Source organism: Stigmatopora argus, chromosome 19 (genome assembly GCF_051989625.1).
Source record: "Stigmatopora argus isolate UIUO_Sarg chromosome 19, RoL_Sarg_1.0, whole genome shotgun sequence".
NCBI lineage: Eukaryota > Metazoa > Chordata > Actinopteri > Syngnathiformes > Syngnathidae > Stigmatopora > Stigmatopora argus.
Genome location: NC_135405.1, coordinates 9,770,868 through 9,798,162, shown reverse-complemented (window position 1 = coordinate 9,798,162; position 27,295 = coordinate 9,770,868). Strand labels below are relative to the sequence as shown.

General features: G+C 41.3%; 4 protein-coding genes and 1 non-coding gene across 9 annotated transcripts; 4 read left to right on the top strand and 1 right to left on the bottom strand.

Moving 5' to 3' along the window:
• The first annotated feature begins 165 nt into the window (after positions 1–165).
• xkr5a (XK related 5a) lies at positions 166–5,381 on the top strand. Its single transcript, XM_077587966.1, has 7 exons — positions 166–390; positions 1,705–1,888; positions 2,246–2,430; positions 2,514–2,726; positions 2,909–3,078; positions 3,308–3,419; positions 3,501–5,381. Exons 1-7 carry the CDS (start codon positions 258–260, stop codon positions 4,436–4,438), a joined length of 1,935 nt encoding a protein of 644 aa, XP_077444092.1. The 5' UTR covers positions 166–257; the 3' UTR covers positions 4,439–5,381.
• A 417-nt stretch (positions 5,382–5,798) lies between these two features.
• Positions 5,799–5,872, top strand: trnai-aau (transfer RNA isoleucine (anticodon AAU)). Its single transcript has one exon. It is a non-coding gene; the product is annotated as a tRNA-Ile (tRNA).
• A 335-nt stretch (positions 5,873–6,207) lies between these two features.
• On the top strand, positions 6,208–10,680 carry tram2 (translocation associated membrane protein 2). Its single transcript, XM_077587722.1, has 11 exons — positions 6,208–6,423; positions 7,338–7,401; positions 7,533–7,642; positions 8,174–8,290; positions 8,360–8,418; positions 8,627–8,711; positions 8,849–8,919; positions 9,003–9,107; positions 9,193–9,336; positions 9,445–9,602; positions 9,737–10,680. The coding sequence occupies exons 1-11, from the start codon at positions 6,304–6,306 to the stop codon at positions 9,811–9,813; spliced, it is 1,110 nt and encodes a 369-aa protein (XP_077443848.1). The 5' UTR covers positions 6,208–6,303; the 3' UTR covers positions 9,814–10,680.
• Positions 10,345–14,627, bottom strand: efhc1 (EF-hand domain (C-terminal) containing 1). Its single transcript, XM_077587720.1, has 9 exons — positions 14,253–14,627; positions 13,457–13,735; positions 13,086–13,373; positions 12,718–12,867; positions 12,307–12,499; positions 11,881–12,107; positions 11,192–11,567; positions 10,965–11,111; positions 10,345–10,895 (listed from the first exon to the last, which is right to left on the bottom strand). Exons 1-9 carry the CDS (start codon positions 14,316–14,318, stop codon positions 10,882–10,884), a joined length of 1,740 nt encoding a protein of 579 aa, XP_077443846.1. The 5' UTR covers positions 14,319–14,627; the 3' UTR covers positions 10,345–10,881.
• Positions 14,628–15,371: 744 nt separating this feature from the next.
• Positions 15,372–24,246, top strand: smek1 (SMEK homolog 1, suppressor of mek1 (Dictyostelium)). 5 transcript variants are annotated; one of them, XM_077587449.1, is made up of 16 exons: positions 15,372–16,355; positions 16,522–16,577; positions 16,669–16,767; positions 16,920–17,537; positions 18,120–18,197; positions 18,271–18,387; positions 18,580–18,696; positions 18,855–18,986; positions 19,525–19,656; positions 20,675–20,777; positions 20,864–21,022; positions 21,098–21,267; positions 21,562–21,701; positions 22,025–22,215; positions 22,379–22,629; positions 23,117–24,246. In XM_077587449.1, exons 1-16 carry the CDS (start codon positions 16,214–16,216, stop codon positions 23,240–23,242), a joined length of 2,631 nt encoding a protein of 876 aa, XP_077443575.1. In that variant the 5' UTR covers positions 15,372–16,213; the 3' UTR covers positions 23,243–24,246. The 5 variants fall into 5 exon arrangements, with proteins under 5 accessions (XP_077443575.1, XP_077443576.1, XP_077443574.1 ...); XM_077587450.1 differs by having other exon boundaries at positions 21,559–21,701; positions 22,379–22,590; XM_077587448.1 differs by having other exon boundaries at positions 21,559–21,701.
• The last annotated feature ends 3,049 nt before the right edge of the window (positions 24,247–27,295 follow it).

Below are 27,295 nucleotides of genomic sequence, written 5' to 3'. Positions count from 1 at the left end.
GAAAATGCTAAGTTGAGATACACGTGAAGAGTTTCCAAGAGTTCTGATGAAGTTATAAGAAGGTGAGCATGAGATGAGGCGGTTAAAGAGACAAAAGTGGAAGCGTGGATGCGCGTGTCCCTTTAAAAAGTGCGCAGTGACGTCATGTATTTTGGACAGGAGACAAGCAGCGGGTAAAGAAAGGAGCGGACGTGACGGGGGTGAAGGATGCAAAGGACAATGTCGCCGCTGCGGAGCCCCCCTCGCCGCCCGGCACAATGATCAGCACGTCGGAGGCGGTGGGCCGCAGGAGGCCGTCGTCCGCCCGGCGGAGCGAACGATGGATCGCCTGGTGCCAAGCCGCGCTTCTCGGCGTGTCGGCGCTGGTCATCGCGGCCGAAAGGAGCGCTCGTAAGTGTGCGATGCCCGTGAGGCGCGCGCTCGGGATGCATGGGAGACGCGGATCTACTTCTGGTTTAATAGTCATCACGAATCGATGTGCGATTCTGATGCCGTGTTTCTATTTGACATTGAGCTGCAATGAATGACGACACGTCGCTACGCTGGTGCCGTTTTGACCACGACGCCAATGGTGATGCTAACTAAACATGATCCTGGTCTAGAATCCCAGGAGCTGACCTTTAAGGGGTGCTCAGTATAGATAGAATTTTTAACATAAAGCACCTTGGTATTATCAGAGTGATACTTCCTAGATTCATTTTTTTTCTGCAAGACAATATTCATTGGAATCTGTCATAATGTAATAAAAATGAAGAATGAAATCTATTGCAAATTTGGCTTTCCTGAGAGTGGGGTTCAAACATGAATCGTATAGAAGGATACAGTCAAATACTATGGAAACAACCAGATGGATTGATTCATGTAATATGATTATTATCAAGTGGTTGCCATGTGTTCTTCACGGTTTTTGCGCCATTCCAAATACAACGTAGTTTCATTGATGACTGTAAATTGTTCATGCGGGTGAATGTGTGTGTGAATGTAGCTCAAAAAGTTAAAGGACTGAACCAATAAGGAAAATGGTTCCAAATTGGGACTGTATCTGGCCAGTTAGTATTTTTGCTTGTATATATGTAGGAATGCCAACATGCCGTACTGTCAAAACAATCATTCTGCGCTGACTAAGCAAATCAATGGGCCAAGGACAGTGCATGAAAATGGAGCGTGGTTGTTAGTGTGACTTCTGTCAATGGCACAAAGGTTTAACACGAATACCTAATGCTGCACAGGGGTCATCAACGTGTCACACAAGTTCCAATCACTCTAATCATGATAAAGAGAGTCCTCTATTCTATTCACATTGACAAGCAGACTGCTGTGACTAAAGGCAAATGATTAAAACCCCATGTTATCAAGTCTATTCTTACATAATAGAGTTGCCACATCAGAGGACAGTGTACCTCAGAGAGGTGCTTTGCTACACTGGAGCTCTGTTCAAAAGCTTAAAAATATGCTGAGTTGACAAGGTTACTTGAAAATTTGGAACAATGGTTAAACTGTCAGGCTGTGTTTTCAAGTATTGGAGTACTCGAAATTAAGTTATAGGGTGGCAGAGACATTAAAATTGTTGTCAACCATATAGGAGTTCAGGATGTGGGTCAATTGGTGTTTTTGGATTAAGACTTTAAAGTAAACTGCAGTGGCAATGATATATGACATTTCTCACAAGTGTATGTATGTATTATTATTACTTTTTTTTTACAGTGATCTACTGTATAGGGTTTTACCTTTGGAACGGTGAGACCCGGTGGGCCGGTTTTACGCTTGGGCTTTTCCTCCCGGGCACTGCGGTACAGCTTCTAAGTGTCAAATGGTACTACGATGACGGTGATGACAGGAGATGGTACCTCTCGACGATACACATTCTTCACTTGGGTATCTTCAAACGGTAAGGCCCCTTTAACAAAATATGACAAGTTTGAAGGGTAGTATAGCCTCTCTCTAGTATAATAGTAATGTGTACATGTTACACATGAATAGAATGTAGTGTCTAAAGTCTTAACTCCATGAGTGATAATATAGTGAAAAAAATTCCCAATATACACTCTAGTCGTTGCTTCTCGTCGTCATGCTAATTAAAGCCAGAATTACCATTAGCTCATCAGTCTATGTAATAATACATTCATGCGATTTTGCCTTGTGTACTGTAGATGGTGCGTTTTGCATCGTCCTCATACAACTAATGCTACCTGAAGTGTCTATTACATAGACATGAAAAAGAGTCTATGTTCTCCTCTGCTGGTAGGCTATGGGACTGCATGAGATACGTGTCGCACATGCATGGCTCGATTGCAGAGCTCGGTGCTGTCGTCATGCTGCAGGCGGACGTTGCTGCCCTTTGGCTCTTGGAGGCACTAGTGGTCAGTCTACCTCAGAGCCTACTGCAAGCGTACATCGTCGTGTCCACTGACGTGGGTGTCATGTCCCCAGGTAAGCGTACGAGCTCAGGGGTTCCATGATTAGGACCTCACCTCCAAGTTAGAAATAACGAATGATTTCTGTTTTGCTTACAGTGGCCTACAGCTGTGGTCTTTGCATGCTGTCGGTTTCCTGGGCCTTGGTGCTGTACAGCCGCGCCTGCTGTCTCATCCGACCGGGCCACCTCGCCATGCCTCCGGCGGCTTTGCTCTGCCAGCTGGTGTGGAGGGTGGGCATGCTGGGTGCTAGAGTGACCTGTCTCATGTTCTTTGCCAGGGTGTTCAACTGGTGGGTCTGCGGAGTGGCAGGTACAGAAACAGATTAGTTTGGGGATCATTTCCCGCTGTAAAAACTCAATTATTTTGACTCAACATATACTGACTGCTGAGTCGTCTTATGAGTCATCTTATTTTTACTTTTGAAATGTGCTAACTTAATACTCCTCTTATTATGTTTGCACATTCTTGTCTCTTTTTATGCTGACCTGCAGGTTTTCACTGGCTGACTGCCTCTTTCTGGCTGGTATCACAACAACCAGACATCTGTACCGGGCCCTGGTGTTGGCGTGCCTTCAACGGCCTCCTGGGGCTAGTTCACGTCTTCCTCTTTCTCAATGTCAAAGATGGACCGTCACGCTTTCGCATGGCCAGCTTTTATACAGTGAGAAACAGTCACGCCACCTTCATTACAGATTCTCTTGAGTATTGTGGTACCTGCAGTTAGTTAGTTAAAGTGTGCCAAAATAAATCACGTGATTCAGTTTGGGGACAGTCACAGCGTACAAGTAATAAATCTTAATGGCAAGCATGTTGCAATTGAATCAACGGCACAGTCGCGGATGAATTAACGGACTATATTATAATAATATGACCTCCCCTTCGTCTTTCAGTTCATGCTCATTGAGAACGCCACTTTGCTCTTGGCTGCCTCTGACTTATTTAGCGAAGCATCTTGGGACAACATCACCCTACCCATCACTGTCCTATGTAGCTTTATCCTTGGTGAGTCCCTTCTAATAGCAGAGAGAAAGCATAGCATTGAGAGTTAAAAAATGTCTGATTTTCTGTCTCTATGACTACCAGGCGCTACCTCTCTGGCAGTTTACTACCGGTTCCTGCATCCAAAGTCAACAGAGATCGCCCAAGGTCTCCAGCACAACCACATGAGTAGTACGTGCATTGAACGAGGGGAATCTTCTTTCTCTTTCGGGGACAAAAGTCTTCCGGTTGGCAGTGGCCAAAACCACGGCAGCTTCTCTCTCTCCGGTGTGGCTGGTTCACTGCTGGAGCACCCCAGCTCGTGCAGAGGGAGGCCAAACAGCTCCTGTCCCTGCTACCACCACCACTGGCTCCTCATCAGGCTGGCCCTCAAAACAGGCGACTTGGGCAAGATCAACCGAGCGTATGGGGCAGGTGGAGCGGCAGCCATTTTGGACTTGGAAGATTACAACCAGGAGTTCAAAAGTAACGATGGCCTCACGAGCTCGGCGGGGGGCAACGGCGAGGGCCTCTCAAGCACCGAGTCTCAGGGGCAAGGCTTGGCGCCCCTTTCGGACTGCAAAGACGAATTCCAGACCGTGAGTGAGCCCACTTCCTTCGAACAAGCTGAGGATGACAGTCTAGAGATGGAGAGTCCAATGGAGTCACCCGTATCTGATTTCAAACGCAGCTCACCTGAGGGAAAGTCTGTATTTGGAGACAGTCCAGAGCCGTACTTCTGCCCCACGGAGTCCAGTTCAACCTTGTACTTCAGCGCTGATCCCCAGTCTCCCAGCAGCGCCAGTAATCCCCGTTTGGACCGGGATTCTGGGCCTTCAGAACAGGGCCCACGTCTCAATTCTATTCCAAGTGACCCGGCTCTTCACAGGGACATCCGAGGGTTAATCGGCCGGGTCGGACCACGCTACACATCCACCCCTAAACTGGAGTTGGGAGTGCTGGATTCTCCCTCCAGTGTCCCTCATCTCAGTGGTCCTAGAAAGCAGCTCATACTGTCCCGAAGAGATGATGAACATTTTTAAATGATCCAAGGGATAGTGTAACTTAAGCTAAGTGCATCCATTCATTTTAAACTTGTTTTAAAGCGATACGATGTATACAAAATTGAGCAATAAGATGCAAGCAAACAATACTGTATACACAAATTAAATTGTACTAAAGAGGTAGTAAATTATCATAGCTACAAATACATAGCTATATATTGCACAATTGCTAAATTTACATATATATTCATTTAAGTTGATGCTATGATAAAGAGCAAATTGGCAAATATATCTAACAGATATATGGTACTATTGATGAAATGTGGTAAAATGCACTGTTACATTATTTCTTATTTCACATGCTTTGGAAATACCAATTAGCATTACATATTATGCAGTTGCTCTCTGGTCTTAGATACCACGTAGCCTTCACAAAGTCAAAATTTGTAACCTACGTGATAAATCAAATGATTAAATTATAGCATAATGATATAAGAGCAACCAGATTAGACCGAAATCTAAATACAATCTTAAGCACAAGCTTTCACTTCACAGACTTTGTTAAAGCACAACGTGTGTATGTGTGTTTTTTTTAAAAACAGTTCATTAAAAAAGGGGGGAAATAAAGTAAACTTCAGCCTCAACATACTGTATATGTATTTTGTTTTTGCATATAAACATATCAGTTTGCTGTGCGTTGAGCTGGATTGACATGTAAGCCTGGAAATGAGGCTTTGAAATTAAAAACCTGTTGTGATTTTCGTCCGTGTTACATGCTACTTCTAAGAAAATGTGATTTTTTTAGTTTGCTGTGAAAAGGTGGGAATCCCCCCAAAAAACTTAACATTTTACATTTCTTTTGCACTCAAGGCTTGTATAACTTTTGAACTGTGAATTGCAAGGCCATCTGTGGCTTTAAATGAGCAATAAAATGCAGATTCACTGAGTGAGAAAAATAAAGGTGTTCTGCTGCAAACTTTTACCTTGTGTTTTGATGAATGTACATTTTTTCAGCAGAAACATTATAAAAGAGCTAATGCCACTCAGGTGATCACTTATCTCGCAAACTCGGATATCTAAATATTTTCTTTACTTGAAAATATGATAGGTCACTTGCAATTATCGACTTGGCAAGTGGCACTTAATACACCACAATGTTATACTCTCTCATGATTATTAGAATAAAACATTAATAACACTATACATATATAATGCATTCATTAATTTCCAATACCTATCTTTGCCAGGGTCGCGGAGTGTTGTAGCCTATCCCATATGACTCCGGCGAGTCATTAATAATCATATATATGTACGTATTGATATAATTTAATATTCATGGTGACAGATTTAGTCTGTTATTGCTTAGTTTAAATTCTATCTTTTAAAAGTCGATCAGCGTGGCCGGTTAGCTCAGTTGGTTAGAGCGTGGTGCTAATAACGCCAAGGTCGCGGGTTCGATCCCCGTACGGGCCACTTTGTTTTTCTTTGAAAGACTAGTACATTTTAAGGATTGACATAAACACAATCCAAATGAACAATATACATTCATACTTTTTAATTTTGACAGTTGCACGCTTTGCACGGCTTTTTACAAAAAAATCCAGATTGCAAAAGTGACAGTCGCTTCTAGTTAAAAATAGAGCAGAGACTGTAATGTTTTTACCCAACGTCTAATTCTGTGAATATAATATTAATCACATTAGCTAGGACGCCATCCTAAATCAAAATGAGAAGCCTAAACCTTCATTGAACGTGTAAATGGCCCCAAGTAAGGTATTTCTATCACTCGCCCTTTATGAAGACGCGCATGCGTGTTCGAGTGGGAAAGTTTCACTAAACTTCGTAGTCAGGAGAAGAGGGACCAGATTTTCGAGAATTATCACATATAGCAGCAGGAATCTGCCATGGCATTTCGCCGAAGGAACAAGAGTTATCCCTTTTTCAGTCAAGAGTTTCTTATCCAAAACCACGCGGACATCGTCTTTAGTTTGGTGATTTTTATTTTGATTGGGTTGATGTTTGAGGTGAGATGCACTCAATACTTTCGTTATTCTTGCACCAGACAGCTACTTTCTGATGGCATGAACGCATGTAAATAATGGCGAGAATCGATTGTAAATGTCTTTTTTCTTGTGGAATTATAGACGTATGCAACCGCAGGACTTTCTGCAAATGTAGTGATTTGTTATATACGTTTTTCTTTAACCTGCAGTTCTTTCTAGTCGGGAACAATAGGAATTAAAATAGCAGATAAATACGACAAAGACAGTAATTATTTGCGATTTGACACAAGTTACTCCAGCAGGTTATCCGCCTAAACGCAAATTGCACCAAAAGCTTTAAATTACTGCGTTGAATGCCATATTTTTGATAACACTAATCACGTCACTTTTACAAGGAAGCCGGATTTAGACGGAAACAACGCGACAGAAGCCTTCAAATTAAGAGTACCGCGCTGCCTTTTCCTTTCGAACAGAGCAAACGTCGTGACGTTTTTACTTTTATTTTGTAGAACTTTTTTTAAAAGAACCAAACGCGTTTTGTCACTACTGACTTGACTATATGAGATGATCACTGCCACGTCTCAATCCCCATACAAAATACTTGTTTGACTTTCAAGGCACTTACATCTTTTTTCTAACGTTTACTTCATAAAGTATTCATACGTCAAATCTAAACGAGATTCGTACGAAAATGCTGTGTGAGTACTGACAGCTGACCTGCAAGAGGGGATTTCCCTCGTCTTTTTCATTGTAGAAGTTGACGTGTCACCTGAAAAGACCCCACCGCTGTCATATACATAGGTGTCTTAACTATTGCCTGCAAAGTGTCCTATTCAGATTTAGTAGAATACATTATTTTAAAAGAAATGACAACTCTTGAGGAGCTTTGCTGAAGTGGATCCATATATTAATAAACATGCCGCTCTCCCTTTCAGGCAACAGCAAAGAGTGCCATATTGTTTATTCAGCCCCAGTACAATGTAACCACACTGACACCAGGTACAGAGTCTTGCATGCAGGGCATGATGGAAATTTTAAGCCTATGATCTGATCAGACTATGTTTTGGAGTAGGAAATGTTGTATAGAAGGGTAAACCCAGCTGATATGCAGTATACTTTGTTTTTTTTAGATGGAGAAGTAACATTGTATCATTACGGATGGAAGGACTGCGCCACCATCCTCTTCTATTTCTTTATTACCCTCATCCTCCATGCCTTGGTACAGGAGTATCTGTTGGATGTGAGTGCTTTCAAGTGAAGGTGTTTACTGGCTCCTTAAAACACATTATTTTGAAAGGTTAAACTAGGGCAATATGAAAACTGACGGACAGGAAAGATGGACCTGAGGGTTCAACCCCAAACCTCAGAACTGTGAGGCCGATCTGCTATTCACTAGCACCCATGATCTTTATTTATGTGATTTCACTCTATAAAAACATGGCTGACATTTCTAAATTGATGTTAATGTTATATTCCAAGCCGAGATGGCCTGTACTTGACTGCCGATTTTAATTCCTTTTTAGGACTAGTTTTGTGGTTTTGAAAATAGTAGCTGTCTGAAAAGACATAATTAAATATTGTGCAGCTGTTTTAAAAGCATGCCAATAATGGTGTAATTTTAGTACCACGGCCACAATGTGAAACATTTTTAAAGTGCCACTTCTTGTTAAAGTGCTTTAAATAGAAGATTGTTTGTTTTCTTGCCCCAGTTGTTTTTATGACACACCTAGAGAGTATGCAGTATAATGTGTCATGTGATTGTTTCTAACAGAAAGTCAACAGGCGTCTTCATCTTTCCAAGAGCAAGAACACCAAGTTTAATGAGTCAGGTCAACTGTGTGTGTTTTACCTGGTGTCCAGTGTGTGGAGCTTCTACATTGTCATAAGTGTGAGTGACGTAGACTTTAAATATATCTTCTTTAGAAGACATTATGAATATTCTCTCGTCTTACCACAGGAAGGATATATTCTGCACCTCAACAGAGTTTGGGAAAACTATCCACATTCACACCTCAGGTATGATGGATGCATGTTTTCATTTTTGGAGGAAGGGGTCGTCTTGTCATTTACATGCGAATGTTTCATAGAAAAATTATGTATAAGCATGGCCAAGTGGGTTCATTTGCATCATTTTTCAATCAAAATGATGGGCTCCCCTAAATATCCCTCCCTGTTCTCCTCAACTATGTAAACAAGGCTTATTCCCATGATTTGTATGTTTCAGGTTCCAGGTGAAGTTTTTCTACCTCACTCAGCTAGCCTACTGGATTCATGCTTTGCCTGAGCTCTACTTTCAAAAAGTGCGCAAGGTCAGTATGGAAGAATTTGCGCTTGTATATTGCACCTTGGGTTGCAAAATTCCAGGGATTGTTGAAAACGCCCCGTGAAAACCCAAACGCATGGAAATCTTGACAGTGCAATTAAGTGTCTTTTGGGTCTTTTCCAGGAGGACATTTCTCGTCAGCTTCAGTACATTGGCTTGTATCTGTTGCACATCTTGGCAGCTTATGTGTTAAAGTAAGTTGACCTGCAAATTTAAAAACTATTCCTCATCTAAATGTACAACTCTTAAAAAAGACAATGTTTGCGGACCTCTTCAGTTTGACCCCGTTGGGTCTGTTGCTGCTCGGCCTCCAGTATTTGACAGAGATGGTGTTCCACATTGCAAGACTGGTCTACTTTACTGATGAAAACAACCAGAAATTGCAAGTTTACCCGATTTGACGACTCGTGTCTAAAGTGGAACATGACCAATGACCGCGGACTGTGTGTACTGTCCTCCTCTTTTAGATTTGACGTATGGGCGGTCAGTTTTGTGGCTACTCGTATGTGGACACTAACGCTCATGTTTCTGGTCTTTGGGTTCGGTTTGGCCCGTAGCGATAACCAGATGCTGGACTGGGAGGCAGGCAATTTTAATTCTGTGCTGATAAGGTAATAAATTCTGTTAAATAATGAATTACTATTCACTTGTATATTGAGAATTTTTTTAAGTTTTTTGAGAGTGCTCCTAATCCTTGTTTTTTTGTGGGGGGCTTTCAGGATGACTTTTCTTTTACTTGTATGTATGACGCAATCTTGGCTCCTCTGGAAATTTATTCGCTTCCAACTTCGGCGCTGGCGAGAATTCAGACACGAGCAGGCTGTCCGCAAGAAGGCTGCCTCCAAACAAGCTGTTCGGCCAATGAAGCGAGCCTCTCGTAAGTTGACCACCTCCTTTTTCTAATCGTCGTCTAGGTTTAAATGAAAGCATTTTGCTTGCCTAGCGGTGCTGTGATGTTGCAAGAAAAATCAGATTTTTCATGAAAGAACTCCACTTTACTGTTTTTTTTAGTTGGGCAAAATGAAAATGGAGTGCTAAAAGCAGAAAACGGAACCTCTCCTAGGATCAAAAAACTCAAATCTCACTAAGGAAACAATCAGACTGAGCTGTGCGGTGGCCAAGCCGAGATCCCTGAACACAACAGGAACTGCTGGTGTATCCTGGTGGAGTTCCAACCTGACCCGCTCCAGGGACTGACTACAGCTTGAATCCTGGAAAATAAAATCCGACAAAATTCCTTGAGCCTAAGAGACATGTACTCGGACCATCTTTTTTTTTTTTTTTTTCTTTATACCTGATCCTGCTTTTTTTTATATGAGCACAGTTGAGTGCAAAATGCCAGAAGTGTAAAAACACAGTATGTAGCACATGTTACTGTGTAGTAACTTGAATGTGGTCATGTAATCCTCATTACCAAGTACTGTATTGCTCTTCTGATTGCCGTTGAGCCAGCTTTGCTTCTTTTCCAGTCTGATCCATTGCAAGTAGCCAAATGTTACTGACGCTAACATGATAGAGGCTTACTGTAAGCCCTTGAAATGTAGCCTTGATACAACTGTGTAAGGCAAGGAGAGCTACATTGAGATTTTTTTTTCTATTTCCTCAAGTAAATCATTTCTTGTATTCGTCACTTCCATAATGTACTTCACCCTATGCCATTCCATTGATTGTCCTTTTGATCACTGATGAATAGTAATGCAATTTTCTGAACAAAATGAGTTGATTCATCACTTTGTTACTGTAAAAATCAGATTTTTTTTTAATCAGCTACTCAGATTTCATGCTGAGTAATCAGACCACAAAGCACTTTTTAAAATGAAGCGTTTTATATAATATGCCATATGATAGCAATAATCTCTATACAAAGTTTCTGTAAAAGTGTGAACCTTGATAATGTCTATTCAAACAGTGTTTGTACAAGCGTGACCTGGAATAGTGAAACTATTGGAATGGTATTTCGTATTTGTGACTCTTCTCCTAAAGTGTAACTTAATGAGGTCCTCTTCTGCTTCATCTTTATCAAAGCCCTCGTCAAGCTTCTGGTCCTTATGCCTATATAGTAAAAATACTTCCCAAAGTCAAGAAGCTCTCTCAGGCTCTTGACTCCTAGTCCTATGAGCACGAAACCGATGTTAAGATACACGGTTCGCATGACATCATGAGGGTGGCTCTGCAAAACAAATTGTTGACACTCAAACATTATAATTTTAGTGCATTTTAAACTCCTACTGAAAGTTACCATTTTGTTCAGCTTTCTTGTTGAATTCCGACTTAAACTTTTGGCGGATGGTTTCAAGAGTCTCCAAGGGAACCATCCCAGGGTGGTCCTCCATGTAATTTAGCACATAAAGGTCCGTGTCTTTGAGGATGAAGCGGTGTCCAAAAACTGCAAGGACAGGGAACAAAAAGGTTTAAATTGTAGTTGATCCTCGACCTTGATGTCTTGAAATGCTAAACAAGACCCACCATCCACAGTTGCTCCAATGGAAAAGTCGGACGGTGAGTAGAATACAGGATTGTCCACGGACGTGTGTGGTTTGGGAACACGTGTCCTTTTCAAGAACATGCCACCCTTGAATCCGGAATTGTGTTTGGGATTCTCGTAAAGACAGACTGTGTCGTCAGACAAGAAGTAGGACAAAATGAAAACTCGATCCGCATCTTTGCGTCTCTGAGTCTCCGATGCGTCCTTATGCGACACCAGGCCGGCGACGTAACGAAGTACTTTGTGTTCGTTCTCCAGCATCTTTACCACATTCTTTCTGGGAGGTGTGGGCAGTAGAGATAAACAACTCTGAAGAGAATCTTCCAGAGATCCAAAACCATTGTAGGGAGGAATTTCCTAGAAATGCAGAAGAAAAAAAAAAGATGAAGAAATAATGGTGAAAAAAACTTTTTTAAATTATGCAATCCTAGTTTACTAAGACGTTGCAATTTGTGAATACGCCTTTTTCTACCAACATAACGCAATGTCCTGAAGAATGTCGAGGTGATAAAAACTTTGGCAAGAAATGTTTGGGAATTGTTTGGACTAGTTTGTTGTGAAAAATCGGAATCTTTGCTTCATGTACTTTTCAATATTTTGAATCATACTTTTAATTCTATTATACGTACTCTGCCCCATGCAAATATGACAGGATTATTGTAAATCTCACCCTTTGCATGCCCTCAAACTTGCCCATCTTCTTGGGTACTTGTATGCTTTTGATGGTCATCTCAGGGTAGTTTTCATGGTAGAATTCTCTAGTGAAGTCATCGCAGTTGTACAATAGGAAACGGCGCCCCAGTATTTTCACCATTTCGCCAACTTGGAAGTCTTTTGGACTGAAGTACTCTTCCACTTCTTCCACCGAGTCTTCCATAACGCAGCTAGGGAATTGTTCTGTAAAGGCCATAGACTCAAAGGTAAAATAAAATTAAAATAGGATGATTTCTCCATCTTAAGGAAGCATTTCAACACAATGTCCAATACTTTTTTAGTGAGGGAACTGCTCTTCATGGCTTGCTTCAGTATGCTTGTGCTTGGGTGTAACTGAATCGATCTGTTGACTGGACGCGTGACTTTTTCGTTAGTTTCTTACCGTGGCCTGGCTTCATTTTCTTGGGTATTCTTAGTCGCTGCATCAGAACAGGGAAAAGAAAGCGGCCACTGTTGGGCTTGTGATCTTCCTTGATCTCCACCGTGTCATCCACCAGGAAGTAGTGTATTGTAACAGGCAAGATTTCACCAAGTTCTGACAACGAATCGTCCCATAGGGCAAAGAAACGCAGCACCTGGCCAGAGAAATGGTTACATTATGTAGAGTGAACTCGAATTAATAACAAAGGATACATTTCAGAGCATTCAATGGCAACCATTAAATATATTTTTCTTTTTTAAGGTAAAGGAAAATATACTCCATTTGAAAGGTGGCTTGGAAACGGTTCAATGTATAACAACGATGTCTGTACGTTGTGAGGAAGTTACTCTTTGGTTTAGAGATGGACTTTACCTTGCGATCCATGTGAAGAAACTGGTACCTGCTGTCAAATTCTGAGGGTGTCGTGTAGGTTGGTGTAGGTTTTTTCCGCTTCATGAGGTAAGTATCCACAGGCATATCCTCAGGCAGATTGAGAATAATGCCCTGACGCTGCATAAAGTCCTAAAGATTGAGAAAAAAAGCACATTCATGTTTGTGTCAGACCCTGAGAATAACATGACACTTTTTAATTTTATTCCAAAAATCGTCTTTAACAAAAAAAAACTTTGGCCAAGGTAAAACTTTCGATGACAATGATTCCCAAATATGCTACAATAAGGCAATCCGGGTTTGAATCATAACAAGGTAACTTATACATTTTCCCAAGCGTGTAGTACTACCTTAGTAAACAGATCACATTGTGCAATGTGGTACTTGACACCATACACATCCAGGTCAATGCCAAGGTTGAGGTCTTTCCAGTGGTAAAACTTCCCAGGTTCCTTTTTGGGAAAATTGTGGCGTTTAAGTCTCTGACCCTGTAGCATCCCAGAATTTGGCATCCATGGTTCAGAGATGTTCATGGTGTCATCCTCAAGGTAGTAGTAAATAACTACATGCCGGACGCAGTCCTTCTCCTCCCGACTGTTGATGATATCTTCCTTAAAGTATGCTTTGAAGCAAAGCACCTGCCAAACAACCAAAACCATAAGTACAGTAACTCTGCCAGTGTTTAACTAGTTTTAGTGAGACAAAAGGTGTTGGAGCATACCTTCTTGTCAAGTGTGACATAAGATGGTATGAAGGGCTGGGTTTCTGGGTGGGCAGGTGCAGGGTCCGAGTGGTAGGACAAATTAACCAAGTCTTTTATGTATTTAGTGTCAAAGGCGCCGTATGTGAAGTCCGGCATGTCAGCGGCCATGCCACTTAGCTCTTCCTGCAACATCTGCTCGGCTAACAGAGGCTCCAGTCCAATGCCCAACCTGGGCGGTTGGGCCATTGCCAGGCCTCTAGCAAATGACAACGTCTGAGGACGATGAAAGGCTGTTTTCTGGAGAGATTAAAAAAAAGAGCAACATTATTCCTAGAACTGTTACATTTCGCCACCAGCTTCACTGTTAGTTTATTGACCAGCAAAACCAGTACCAAAACACAAATCCATCTGCTGCATCAGAAATGAGGAAAACTGGGTTTCTTAGCAGGGATGACACATTAAATATCAAATGTATTCTGTGAGCTATTTGTGTTTATAAATTGCATGCATCTAACCAATGCAAGTTGTATGACATCCACTTATTTTATTCTAACGTGTCAAAAATTAGTGTGCATTCTTAGTGCGAAACTACCATGCAATCTTAATTTTATGCAGATAAGATATTTAGCAGATGACACTCAATTCAAGTCACAGAAGAAGGATGAAATGAGGCACATCATTTGGACGTCTATTGTCGTCAATGGCACCGAAAGTTAAATCCAAGGCTACACAATTATACTTTTTTTTTTTAATCTAATCAGATAACTTCTCCATGTTAGAGGAGTAAAAACTAAAACGTGCTCAAACTTCTTACCGTTACATCCTGGAAGGAGAACCCTGGTAAGAACGGCAAGCCGTTGTTGTCCAACTTGCGTGCCATTTTCACTCGAATAGACGAGCAATTATTATCTAATAACACAACCCCACGCCGCTTTTATTTTGATCGTTTCCGGGATGTGAATTCGGTGAATATTTGATAATAATAAAAATATTTTGTTGTTGTCAAAAACTATGCAGTACATTTTTTTTCCAATCCATCCAACCTTTGTTTACAAAACGACGATGATGTCAGTACTAGTAGGGGAAGAGAAACTGAGCTCCGGGCGACGCCTTAGACGTTTTAAAACGTTTATTTCAAACATGCTATTGCTATTTCAGAAAGTTGACGTTAGCCATACAGGCAATCCAACCGTCATCTGTTGCGTGATGGCATTGAACGACGTCAACTAGGAACAGGGCGAAAGTTATTTTCTGTCAAAAGAATGTTTAAATATAAAAATAAATATTTAAAAAGTGTGTATACACCCGTGACAAGGTAATGTTGGCATCCAATAAAAATGATGCATATTATGCAAGGGTATTGGGTGAAAAATCTTATAATACCACTAGTATATCTTATATGTATAATATACATGCACCATCTACTAGTGGTATTATAAGATTTTTCACATATAAACAGTGTATATATATGCATATACCACTAGTATAACAATATAAGAAAGCTGATTGCCTGAAAAATAAAGTATACAGCAAAAAAAATACTAATGGCATATTTGCAACCATTGGAAAGTTTTACACAATCAGTTTTTAAAAAACCTGTTTCAACATGATAATTAAGAATCTGCATAAAATATCACTGATATTGCCATGTAAAAAATGTGTTTTTGACTAGTGAATAAAAAAGTAGCCCAATATACCATGGGAGTTATTAATTATAACAGTGTGCTTATTCATATGTTCATATTTAGAATCCGTTGAGCTGCACTGGTATCTAGGAGTTAAAATACACACACACCTTAGGTAAATAGTGAGTTTTAACTCTGCTTGTTACATATTATTCCTCGTTTTGCGCAGTCGTAATAAAGCGAGCGAAGAAAGCGTCATGTACTGTCTCTTTAAACGTGTCGGGCTGCCCTGTTGTTTTTGTGCTGGAAACCCCGTACGGTCTGTTGGGGCCCAAGATGGCTGAATACTCACGGGGGACTGTTAGCAAATATCCGTGCAAGACATCGGCAATGAATGACCAATAGCGATCGGGTGTAAAGTAAAAGGATCGAAGTAGTTTGACGCGCACGGGTTGTTGTTTGCGTCATTTTTGGCATGTATAAGTATCTGAAAGGAGAGAGTTTTCTCTCCGCGGCCCCGAGCCAGAACATGGCGGAACACTTTGGGAAGAAATAGCAGCTAGCGCTAGCCAGCTGGCGCATTACTCAATGTTATTTACAAACGTTGTTCTTGATCCAGACAAACAAGCAGTACTGGCCGCAAATGTGAAAAAAATGCTTTCGATCTATAGATCTGGTCATTTCGTCTTTGCACGGAATATACGTGAATCGCTGATGTTGGACTTACATGAAGGCAAGTCAACTCGCTAGCTGTGCTTTTCGCTAACGTTGTGTCCGCCGCAGCACAACAACTAACAACGAAGACACTTTGCGGGAGAAATAATCTACCTCCGATCTTTTCTCACGCATGTGGATACTAAATTAATGTCCACATTGCGCAGTGTAGCACTTGATTCAAGTTCCCACCCATTCGTGTTGTTACATTTGTCATGTTTTGTTTGATGGCAAAAGTGGTGATCCGCTGATAGAAATCTCTTGGTCCAAATAACAGTGTAAATATAAAAGAAAATAGTGGGATCCCTCGACTATCTTGTTCGATTTTTTTTGGAGCGGGTCCGAGAGAGGTTAGTTGGGCGTTGTGGCGTTACTAAGGTGAAGCAGGTACCCTGTAACAGCCCAGCAGGGGTCGGGTGGACGACCACTCGCCAGGATGACGGACACTCGACGACGAGTTAAAGTTTATACTCTAAACGAAGACAGACAGTGGGACGATCGTGGAACTGGACATGTCTCATCCGTTTATGTGGACCGAGTGAAAGGAACGTCTCTTCTGGTGCGAGCCGAAAGTGATGGTGAGTACATTTGCTTTGCACATTTACACCCACATAACCATTGTGCCCTCAACAATATTCAAGATCAGTGTTAAAAACAAAGACATACATGTTGCAAGTTATCCACAAGCTAACTGGGCAGTGATTGTCCACCAGTATGATTTGTTTTCTGATTGTCACTCCCAAGGTTCTCTACTACTGGAGTCCAAAATAAACACAAACACAGCATACCAGAAACAACAGGTCAGTGCTTCATATATAGTGCATGTGCAGTCTCATTGTTATGTACAGTGTGTGTTGATGTGCATGGTTTACATCCCCCTTTTTTTGATAGGATACGCTGATTGTGTGGTCAGAGGCCGAAAACTACGATTTGGCTCTTAGCTTCCAGGAGAAAGCTGGCTGCGATGAGATTTGGGAGAAAATTTGCCAGGTGAATGAAACCTTCTCACTTGGTGTGTTTGTTTGGTTTGACATTTTATTAGTCTATCAATGGTAAAATGTGCAATAATGATGCACACTAGGACTGTATGGATAAATACCATTCCTCACTAACAGCGCCTAATATTTTTCTCCATTTTCTAGGTGCAAGGAAAAGACCCATCAGTGGATATTACCCAAGATGTGGTCGATGAGCTGGAAGAGGAGCGCTTTGACGACATGTCGTCCCCCGGGTTGGAGCTGCCGCCGTGCGAGCTGAATCGACTGGAGGACTTGGCGGAGCTGGTGGCCTCCTCGCTCCCGTCGCCGTTACGGCGAGAGAAACTGGCTCTGGCGGTGGAGAACGAGGGCTACATCCGCAAGCTCCTGGAACTGTTCCGCGTGTGCGAAGATCTGGAGAACCGGGAGGGACTGCATCATCTTTACGAAATCATTAAAGGCATTTTTCTACTCAACCGCACCGCTCTCTTCGAGGTCATGTTCTCCGACGAGTGTATCATGGACGTTATTGGTTGTCTGGAGTTCGACCCGGCGCTCCAGCAACCACGTCAGCACCGAGAATTCCTCATGAAGACGGCCCGGTTTAAGGAAGTGATTCCCATCTCGGACCCTGAACTGCGTCAGAAAATACACCAGACGTATCGGGTGCAGTACATTCAGGACATGGTACTGCCCACTCCCTCTGTTTTTGAGGAGAACATGTTGTCCACCCTGCACTCCTTCATCTTTTTCAACAAGGTGGAGATTGTGGGCATGCTTCAGGTGAGCCCGAATCGCGTATTCAATCAGTGGTGGGATTAGTTTTTCATAGGCGGTTAAATCTAAATTGTGAATAAAAACAGTGACACGGATTCCAAAATAAACAAAATGAAGTGTTATAGGAAAAATCATCGGTAGCATCTCTGACTTTATTTTTTGATTACCTGTCCTTTTATGTCAACATTATGCATGTGTGTAGTTGTTTCCATAGCGACTAAAAAGTCTTACGGAAACCTGTTCTGATGAGATAAGGAAAAAAATGACATTTTCATGTGACGTTTAGGTGACATTTAGTACAAATTGGAAAAAGGACAAAAGTAAACTCACATCAAGCACACCACAAAGATTTTTTTCAAAGTTGTTGAGAAGTAGCATCTTGCTAAAATTATACATGATGTAAATGCTGAAAAAATGACCGGAATTTGTTCAAAGTAGTGAAATTTACTTTAATCAAATTACAACTGAAGCTAAATTTGGAGTTGCAGGTATTTGTTTTGTGTGTTTTTCTACCAAGTAGTTGAGCACAATGATAATCTTAACGTCATATGACATGGTCTTGACCACTCCCCCTTTTTTCAATGACAGGATGATGAGAAGTTCCTGACTGATCTTTTTGCACAGCTAACAGATGAAGCCACAGATGACGACAAAAGACATGAGCTGGTATTAAACGGATCCATTTACAGTATGAACAAAATATTTCCTGAATTTCTCACTTCATTTTTTTCCCCTGCAGGTTAACTTCTTGAAGGAATTCTGCGTGTTCTCAAGAACATTACAACCTCAAAACAAAGATGCCTTCTATAAGACACTGTCAAACATGGGTATTCTTCCTGCACTGGAGGTCATACTAGTGAGTACAGATTTAGTGCGTGCGCTACAATTTACAATTGGAATCTTGTCGTATGGCGCGATTAGCAAATATATGAAGCTGCTTTTTTTCCCCTGTTCGTTTTTCAGTGGCAATTAAAAGAAAAAGATGAGAGCATTTTTCTTGCTGACCTTCTTTCCACTCACTGACTCAACCTGTATACTTGTGGCACAGGGAATGGATGACGTTCAGGTGCGAGGCGCGGCGATGGTTATTTTCTCTCACGTGGTGGACGCCAACCCCTCCATGGTACGAGAATTTGTCATGCAAGAGTCTCAGCAAAATGATGACGTGAGTATTCTAACACAAGTTAGTTTATGTCTAAACTTAAGTTCTAAGAAACAAGCATGCGAGGAGAATATACGCAACCGTGAAAATTATTATTATTTTCATTTACGGGCTGTGTCTCAACAAAATATGTTCTTTTTTTTGGGCGGGGGGCCTTCCAGGACATTCTACTGATCAACCTCATCATAGAACATATGATCTGTGACACAGACCCCGAGTTAGCAGGTGCAGTCGAGCTGATGACTCCACTTCGAACTTTGGTGGATCCAACAACAATGCAAGCCACTGCAAATGTGAGTTTGGAGGCCGCGCAAGTTTATCTAATAGAGCTTATGTTCATGTAGGAAGTGGGGGTAACACTTATTTATATTGTAGTTTTTAGGATACAAGAAGCTCCAATATAGAACTGAAAAAGGACAGTTGTCATTTTTAGTACCTCACTTGTTTTTTGAGAGACTCAAAGGATTCGTAAGTTGCGAGTGGAACATCTTCTGCTGTGTTATGGCATCAAAACAAAAACCTTGCTCATGTTGTCCTCTTATTATCATTGGCATCTTCAGATTGAAATCAGGTCTCCTCAATTTACACCTATCTGGCAATACTTTTAACTTCACCTCCCAATACGGCAGCATCCACTGCAAAGTTGTCCTCATTTACAGAGCCCTCAATAATATTTTCAAGTAGTATCTTAGTTTTGAAGTGCTACTAGTGTAGAAGAACTGCAGGAATGGAGAGATTTTTTTCTCTGGAACCGTGTCAAACTCAAAATAGATAATTGTTAGAGCACAAATTGCCACCTGTTTATGCCATGCATCAATATATTTTTGTCAGGAGATGGCTAGTAGAGATGCAGAAGGAGATACTACAGGAGGTAGAGCAGGAGAGGCTGGAGAAGGTGTAGGAGGTAGAGGAGGAGAAGCTGGAGGAGATAGAGGAGGAGATGGAGAGGCTGAAGACTCAGAGGTGAGGTTGTTAGAATAAGAAGATCACCAGATTGAGTATTGTGACATGAGCTGGCTCAAGAACTCAGGGTAGTGAAGGAGTGTCATGCACTAGTTTACTAGGCAATATTTTTGTCATTAGTAATTCATTAAATTGCTGATAGATATTCCACCTTCTGTCATGTTTATCTTAGCTGGATAAGCAACAGCCATGGGTCAGTGGATGCTCAGACAGTCAGTTGGTGTGAAGTTGACTAACAATGGGTACGTTTACATGCACACAATCTGGTCCATTCGTATATGTTATATCAAGCTGTGAGGTCATGTATATGGGTAATGGATATGCATCACATAACTCAAAAGTGGCGCCATAAATTTGGTGAAAAATATCAAGTAGTATTCGCTGATATCCTTGCCAAACTGTTAGTATTGATGGTGAACAGTGAATGTTACTTTTACACTGCAAGTAAAGAAATGATGTTGAACAGTTGTGCTTACGATTGTAAAATTCTGCAAGTGTGGACCACGAGTGTCAAAGACGCTGTGCTGTTTGTTGTTGCGGTGCATTCAAGAGTCAGGAAGAAAAGTTTGAGATTGAGCATTTTGGCGTGAGCAGGGTCCAGAACTCAGGGTAGGGAAGGAGTGACACAATAGTTTATTAGGCAATATTTTGTCATTATTAATTGGTTATTTATTAAATTGCTCATAGACATCCCATCATTTTTTTGTGTTTATCTTAACGGGATAAGCAGTGGATGCTCCGGCAGTGAGATGGTGTGAAGTTGACTAACAATGTGACTCATACAATTTGAGTCACAAAACAGTAACTAACGATTTTGACTTTTATTCAAATTAATCATTTTTAACAATGCAAAATCAAAATTTAAAAACAACACAAACATTAAGTCCAATCAATATTTTTCTCAAGTACAGTAATTGTACAAGTAGCTTTTAACATTTTTTTGTACTGTCACAACACAAAAAAACAACAACACGGGATGAATGTCACTTAAATTGAACATGAAAATAATTTGCTACAGAAAACGGAAAAGACCGAGTTCCTGAGCTTCTTCTACAAGCACTGTATGCATGTCCTGTCGGCGCCGCTCCTCGCCAACACCACCGAGGAGACGCCGAGCAAAGGTACCCGAACGTCTCCACTAACCAACGTGAGTGAGCCAATGTTCTCCTTCTTCATCAAACTAAAAAAAATGTTCTCTCTCGCATAGACGATTTCCAAACATCTCAGTTGTTAGCGCTCATTCTGGAACTGCTGACATTCTGCGTGGAGCAGCACACCTATCACATTAAGAACTACATTATCAACAAGGACATTCTCCGGAGGGTCCTGGTCCTCACGGCTTCTCAACACGCCTTCTTAGCACTATGTGAGTTCAGAGCATAGCAGAAATACATCTAACATGTGTTTATAGTTCTTTAATTGTTTTCCCATGTCATTTTAGGTGCCCTGCGCTTCATGAGGAGACTCATCGGTCTGAAGGATGAATTCTACAACCGCTACATCATGAGAAATTTCCTCTTCGAACCCGTCGTGAAGGCCTTCCTCAAAAACGGCTCGCGATACAATCTTATGAATTCTGCCATCATTGAGATGTTTGAGTATGTCCGTGTGGTGAGTAGTTTGTTCCATAGTATTTTGACATTTAAGTCATAGAATTATTCATATTTAAATGACTAATAAAGAAGAATCAAGAATTGTGAGGGGCTGGAGGGGTCTAATCGAATATTAATTTGTTCGGTGTATTTTTCCCCTCCTTCTCTGTTGCTCCTTTTTGCTTTTCTGTACTGCACTCCTCCTCCTCATTACCTTACACTCCACACTTCCTATGTTCTTCTCTCCCCATACATTTACACCGGTGCTCCCCACTTCGACCCTCCCTCTCCTCTTTTCCATTGCTCCTAGGAGGATGTGAAATCTCTCACTGCTCACATAGTTGAGAATTATTGGAAATCTCTGGAGGATGTGGACTATGTCCAGACCTTCAAGGGTCTCAAGCTGCGCTATGAACAACAACGTGAAAGGCAGGATAACCCCAAACTAGACAGGTAGCGTGTGACCTTCAGTTTCAAGTTGCCAATAATATTCAATGCTTGCATGTGACTTTCCCCCTCAAAATGAGCGATTGCTAGCTGAAATGCTGAAAAAGTGGGCGTTTCCCAATGCATTGTTCTAAGTGGAATAACTGTATTGGTAAAAAAAAAAAGGTTCCATATTAGTACCTTGGGTTAGTTCATTAAAAATAGCCTCTATTTCATAGCACCCCTTTTTATTTAAGTGTGGGTGAAACATTTCTGTGGCACTGTAGGTAAAAGGAAAAACCTTTGCATTGCTCCACATTTTTAATAAAGGCTATGCTATTGGTTTTTAGTATGCGCTCCATCCTGAGGAACCACCGCTTCCGCCGCGACGCACGAACACTCGAAGACGAGGAGGAGATGTGGTTCAACGCGGACGAGGAGGACCTCGAAGATGGTGAGGCCGTAGTACGGCCTTCGGAAAAGATAAAAAGCGAAGAAGACCTCATGGAGCCCATAAGCAAGTTCATGGAGAGGAAAAAATGCAAGTGATTTTTTTTCTTTAAACCTTACCTTAGATGTTTTATATTAAAAACAGTGGAACCACACCCAAGTACAATGGTAGTGTCAATGCATGCTTTTTTTTACATTTCTTGTGAGGTGAGCTATGTTGCTTAGTAGCATATCTGGTCCTTTTCTACCTGCAGTGAAAGAAGCAGATGATAAGGAAGTTCTGGGGAAGTCGAGCTTGTCAGGCAGGCAGAACCCAAGCTTCAAACTCTCCTTCTCTGGCGCCATCAAAAGCAGCCTTTCAAGCCCCCCGTCATCGCCTTCTCTGAACCCCGGTTCTCCTGGCTCCCCAGAGTCTCCGAGCTCAGGAACGCGGAGCTCGGGCGCTGCCCCAGCTGTAACCACAAAGGTACAGGAAAAGGGGGATTCAAGCTTAATTGATATTAAGGTTGGTGCTATGACCTCAATTTTGTTTGTACTATATAAATCAAGTTATAGACAGTTTTCCAATGCAGAAAAATGTTTTTCCTTTTTTTGTCAGCTGCGACTTTGACAGATGTAGAAATATGACTGTTCCTTATAAAAAGGCAATAAAAAAACAGCACAACTCGGGCTTTAACAATACGTTGATGTGGATTGATATATTGGTTAAAAATGTAATCAACGTTAATCAGGACGGAAAGCAGATCAACGTTGTAAACTTATTAAATAGAATTTTTCAAATCATTTTTTACTCATATTTATTTGATTTGCAATGTAGTAAATCTTTCTCCTTATCACACAGCTTTAACAGAGGTTTTTAAAGAAAATTAGATTTAAAAACACGGATTAATCAATTGGGATTAAGTGATTAAAAAAATGTAATTAACTGATAAAAGCATTTCATGCCCAGTCCTAATTAATAGCTCACATTGAGTGTCCCTTGTATTCTACAGGGAGGATTAGTAGGACTGGTGGACTATCCCGATGACGACGAAGACGAGGACGACGAGGACGAGGAGGACGGAGAGAGTAAAGACGAGCTTTTGCCGCCTGCGAAAAAGTCCAAACTGAACTCCTAAAGACGCGTCACTCCGTTTTTGCCCCATTGAGGACATTTTTTGTTTTTGAACACAGGAATTCCCGCTTCACATGGGAATGATCAATCCTTAAAGAAATCCAATGAATGAAAGCCACACTCTAATGGCGGGTCGTGAGAGGAGACGAACTTGAATGGATTCTTCCTCCTCCTCCCCTTTTTTAGACCAGCTGGATTCAAACAAGTGCCAATCAAGAGAGCAGAAGGTGACGTGTCCGGTAGGACAGACAGTTGGACGTCAGTCACATCAGGGCGGAGAGAAATAGCTCTCACTGTGATAACACTGAAAGAGGAATGACCACATCAACAAATAAACCTGTATATGCAGACTGGAGTCCCCCAAGAGCTTGTGCACCCCACTGCCCCTCACCCACTGCCCCCTCACTCAGGGAAGGACATCATTTGGCCAAATGGTTTAGCCAATTCAGACCCACACACACTCAACCCTCTCCAAAATCCACTTTTTGTTCTTTTCTTCCTCTCCTCGTCTGTTGCTTTGTCTCTTTTCTTTTTTTAAGTTAGCATATAGGACAGACAAAGAGCTGTTTTTTTTTCTTTGTAGTTCAATGATGTCATTAGTGTTGTCGTTTCCTCGGCAGAGTTTGTTTCTCTGAGAGAAGAGATTGGAAAAAAAGCCAGCATTTTCTTTGATCATTTCATTTTCATTCTCAAATAGTCTCGCAAGATGTTGTCTTTTTTTCCGTTTTTGTAAATGACAACAAAAAGATCTGCCTTTAAATGTTCAGGATGTTTTCAGTCACACTTGAACAGGTTTTTAAAGACCTCAGTAGGTGAGCTAGTTTTACCATTTTGCCCTTTGAAACTGCAGATTTTTTGGAGAAATTTGTAATCCCGTCTTGATTAAAGATTGAGTGGAATTCTAGATGTGATGGATTTTGTCATATCTTCTCATTTTCTTTCCTTTTACATGAGTGTACACTTAGTTGTTCGAAACTCTTGGGACCATTAAAATTAACTTTGCTGTAAGGTGTCCTACTACCCTTTGTCCTCAAGTGTCTCCTTGTTGTGACATAGTCTGTTTGCTCAAAAAGGCTTCTTTGATTTAAAATATATTTTTTAATTCTTTGACTGAATCAGAATGTATTAAAATAGCTGATGGATGACACGGGTGACAAAGGAATTTTTTCAAGTGCCTGCTTATGACCACTTAAAGAATTTAGAGCATTTTACATACATTTTAAGAAAAATAAAAAGTTGAGATAACAGGTGCAATCCTTGTCCACCAGGCGGCAAACTTGCTCTTAATAGAGTGCATCCTTCCACAATTCCTTTCCATTTGCAACCCATATATCAGCATAGTTGCCATTCAAATCACTACAATTTTTATAAAACATGTTTTTCACCCTGAAATGCACATTTGTTTTATGCAATTGAAGTGTTTCGCACTTGTCAGCCAGTATCATCACCAGCAATATGTAGGACATCCATAACTTATTGTGCTATTTTTGAATATGAATGCTTGTATATTATGGCATGCCAGTCTTCCATTATAAAAGTTGTGCCATCATGGGAAGAAGAAATCCAAAAATGAAAACCCATACTAGATTTTATGCCAGTTGTTCCATACTATGCCACCTTGCTGCACCTTTTGAAACTTGAACCCAGTAAAATAGGAAATACTACATGTGCTTTTTACACTGGGGACAGTTTACTTTGAAAGAAATGCCAAGTCTTTAGGAAACGATGCCACATTCTACAGTTCAAATGTATTTACGCTCAAGTGCTTCATGGCCTTCACCCAACTCTTATTAATTAAAAGTCAACAGAGGAGGAACAAACTGCTCAGACGTCAGACATATGCCTTTCATTTGAAAGGCATCGTTGGACAAAAGAAGAGCTCCCTCCCTACCGCCGTGCGTGCATTTGTGTGATCTTCCTTCTCGCCGCCGTTCCAGCACAAACGCTGCCACCTCGCTGCCGCCAAGACGCCGTTACCCGTCCCGACCCGCCTGTATGTCTGCCAGGCTGCAGGGTCACCATCAGAGACGGCACTGTTGCGGCGCTTCCAGCTGGGCCTGTGAAAAGCGTCTTTGACACTTCTTTTTGATCAGCTTGACTCCATGGCATTGGCCTTGTCATGTAAAACAACAGTCCCTTGTCTGTCCATCATCTGTCCTGACTGAGGGCTTGCAAAATATAGACCAAATGGCTGTGGCCCTGTCTATGTATTTTATCTAAAGCATTTAAGGAACTACAACAGGAAGCACTTAAAACCAATCCTGCGGTTTGCCTATTTGGGCCAAAAGTTTGGCTTTTGTGTATTTTGAGGCACACTTTCATTTTTTTTGGTATTAAAACAGTGCAAATTCAGGATTATGTTTGAAATATTTACATTCAATCTTTCAGTTTCCATACTCCTTATCCTCACCAGGGTTGGGGGTGCTAAAGCCTATCCCAGCCATTTTGGGGCAATAGTGCTTGTATTGGTTGCCAACCAATCACAGGGAGGCAATGACACAAACAAACATTTACACGCACATTTATACAACTTACATTATATTGCAATGTTACATATATAAGCAATTTTGATATTTGTTCCTGGCCCATTTCAAACATTTGTATGAAAAGCATTATTTAAAAAAAATCATACCTAAAAGATGGCAATCTTAATGTTTTACGTTTTTTTTTTTTACTATCCAGATCAGTTGATTGTCCTTGCTGGACACCTGTTGGAGTCTACTATTTTCACAAGCGGGGTTGTTTGTTTTTAGCAATAACAATGATCGCTTGACTTTGCAAAGATTTAAATGTGTTATACGGCAAATGTTACAGCTAATATACAAAACAAAAGCATCCGCTCAAGACGATAGTGTTCTATATTGTAATCTTTGCGGCGATTCAGGATCTGAAATGGGAAACAACGATCGGGCGTTCCATCGGCATTCCAGAAGCCCAGGTGAGGTTTTTCCAACATCGGCGCAACAGCTACGCCGATGGACCCCCGCAGGGGCGCGGTGTCGAGGCCAACAACAACCCGTGTTTCCCAGCACAATGTCTTCTCTGTGTCCATCGAAGTTTCCCCGGGCGCCATGGGGGTTTTCAGTCCCGCACGCATGCCGCGTCGCATGATTAATGACCGCGTCCGAGACTCCAAGATGGCCGGATCGCCCGGTGAGCCGAGGCCGGGCACGCGGGGGGCGTCAACCGAGGGGGACCCCGGGGCAGACGTCCGCCAAAAGAGTGGAGAAAAGTCATCATCCAACCCATCTGTTATTCATTAAAGATGAGGTGAGTAAAACAGTCGCACACAGAAGATCAAGCCATTTTTCACTTCATGCTCTGTTGTGGTGGCCTACTACTTAAATAACTTGACATTTTGCAGTCAAAAGGCCAAGAATAGATATTATTCTCTCTCTTCCCCAAATAAATCAAATTTGGCTCAAAATAAACACACCACTAATCGTATTTTGGAAAATGGTGCAGCTTAGTAGTTAAGTAATTATTTTGCGTACCCTTTTCAAGTCGTAACTTAATTTACTTAAATGTTTTAATTGTTCTTTGATGGACAGCTTTATGCAGCATGCAATATGAGCAATTGTTCAAGAACTTTCATCCATATTGAAAATGGTTTATCGCAGGGACATATTTTTGTACCCAACTATGAGTTCCAGTCACCTGATTTGAGGATATGCCGATACCGAGTCCTCATCTGGTACTGTGATGTTGCGTAAACAATATATATTTGTTTCTTTTTGAATATAATTGTACATCTTGCTTTGTATCTCTCAGAAATTGAAAAATACACCTTCAAAACAATCTCTTCTGCGCTATCGATCCTCTCAAAATGACATGATTGGGCCCAATTTCCAACTCAAATTCATCAAATGCACTCCAGCGGACGCTATTCCTATATTAGTGCACAGTCCTTGCATCCTACAAAGGCTAGAAATGATAGACTCAGCAATTCCATGTAGTAGAGCGTACCATTGCTCAAACCACTGAGTTGGTGTAGTGGCTGGAATCATTGATGTAAGGTTCCAAGCCAAGTTGGGTTTGGAAGCGTAGTCAGAACAGA

Bases quoted from the DNA above. Each gene is read 5' to 3' on its own strand.
- xkr5a (XM_077587966.1), top strand. From the start codon at position 258: ATGATCAGCACGTCGGAGGCGGTGGGCCGCAGGAGGCCGTCGTCCGCC. The intron at 1,889-2,245 runs GTAAGGCCCCTT...CTCTGCTGGTAG, and splicing joins CACTTGGGTATCTTCAAACG to GCTATGGGACTGCATGAGAT. The intron at 2,431-2,513 runs GTAAGCGTACGA...TTTTGCTTACAG, and splicing joins CGTGGGTGTCATGTCCCCAG to TGGCCTACAGCTGTGGTCTT.
- tram2 (XM_077587722.1), top strand. From the start codon at position 6,304: ATGGCATTTCGCCGAAGGAACAAGAGTTATCCCTTTTTCAGTCAAGAG. The intron at 6,424-7,337 runs GTGAGATGCACT...TCTCCCTTTCAG, and splicing joins TGATTGGGTTGATGTTTGAG to GCAACAGCAAAGAGTGCCAT. The intron at 9,603-9,736 runs GTAAGTTGACCA...TGTTTTTTTTAG, and splicing joins GCCAATGAAGCGAGCCTCTC to TTGGGCAAAATGAAAATGGA.
- efhc1 (XM_077587720.1), bottom strand. From the start codon at position 14,318: ATGGCACGCAAGTTGGACAACAACGGCTTGCCGTTCTTACCAGGGTTC. The intron at 12,108-12,306 runs GTAAGAAACTAA...TGGCCTTTACAG, and splicing joins GAAAATGAAGCCAGGCCACG to AACAATTCCCTAGCTGCGTT. The intron at 11,568-11,880 runs GTGAGATTTACA...CTGCATTTCTAG, and splicing joins AGTTTGAGGGCATGCAAAGG to GAAATTCCTCCCTACAATGG.
- smek1 (XM_077587448.1), top strand. From the start codon at position 16,214: ATGACGGACACTCGACGACGAGTTAAAGTTTATACTCTAAACGAAGAC. The intron at 16,578-16,668 runs GTCAGTGCTTCA...TTTTTTTGATAG, and splicing joins CAGCATACCAGAAACAACAG to GATACGCTGATTGTGTGGTC. The intron at 19,657-20,674 runs GTGAGGTTGTTA...AATTTGCTACAG, and splicing joins GAGAGGCTGAAGACTCAGAG to AAAACGGAAAAGACCGAGTT.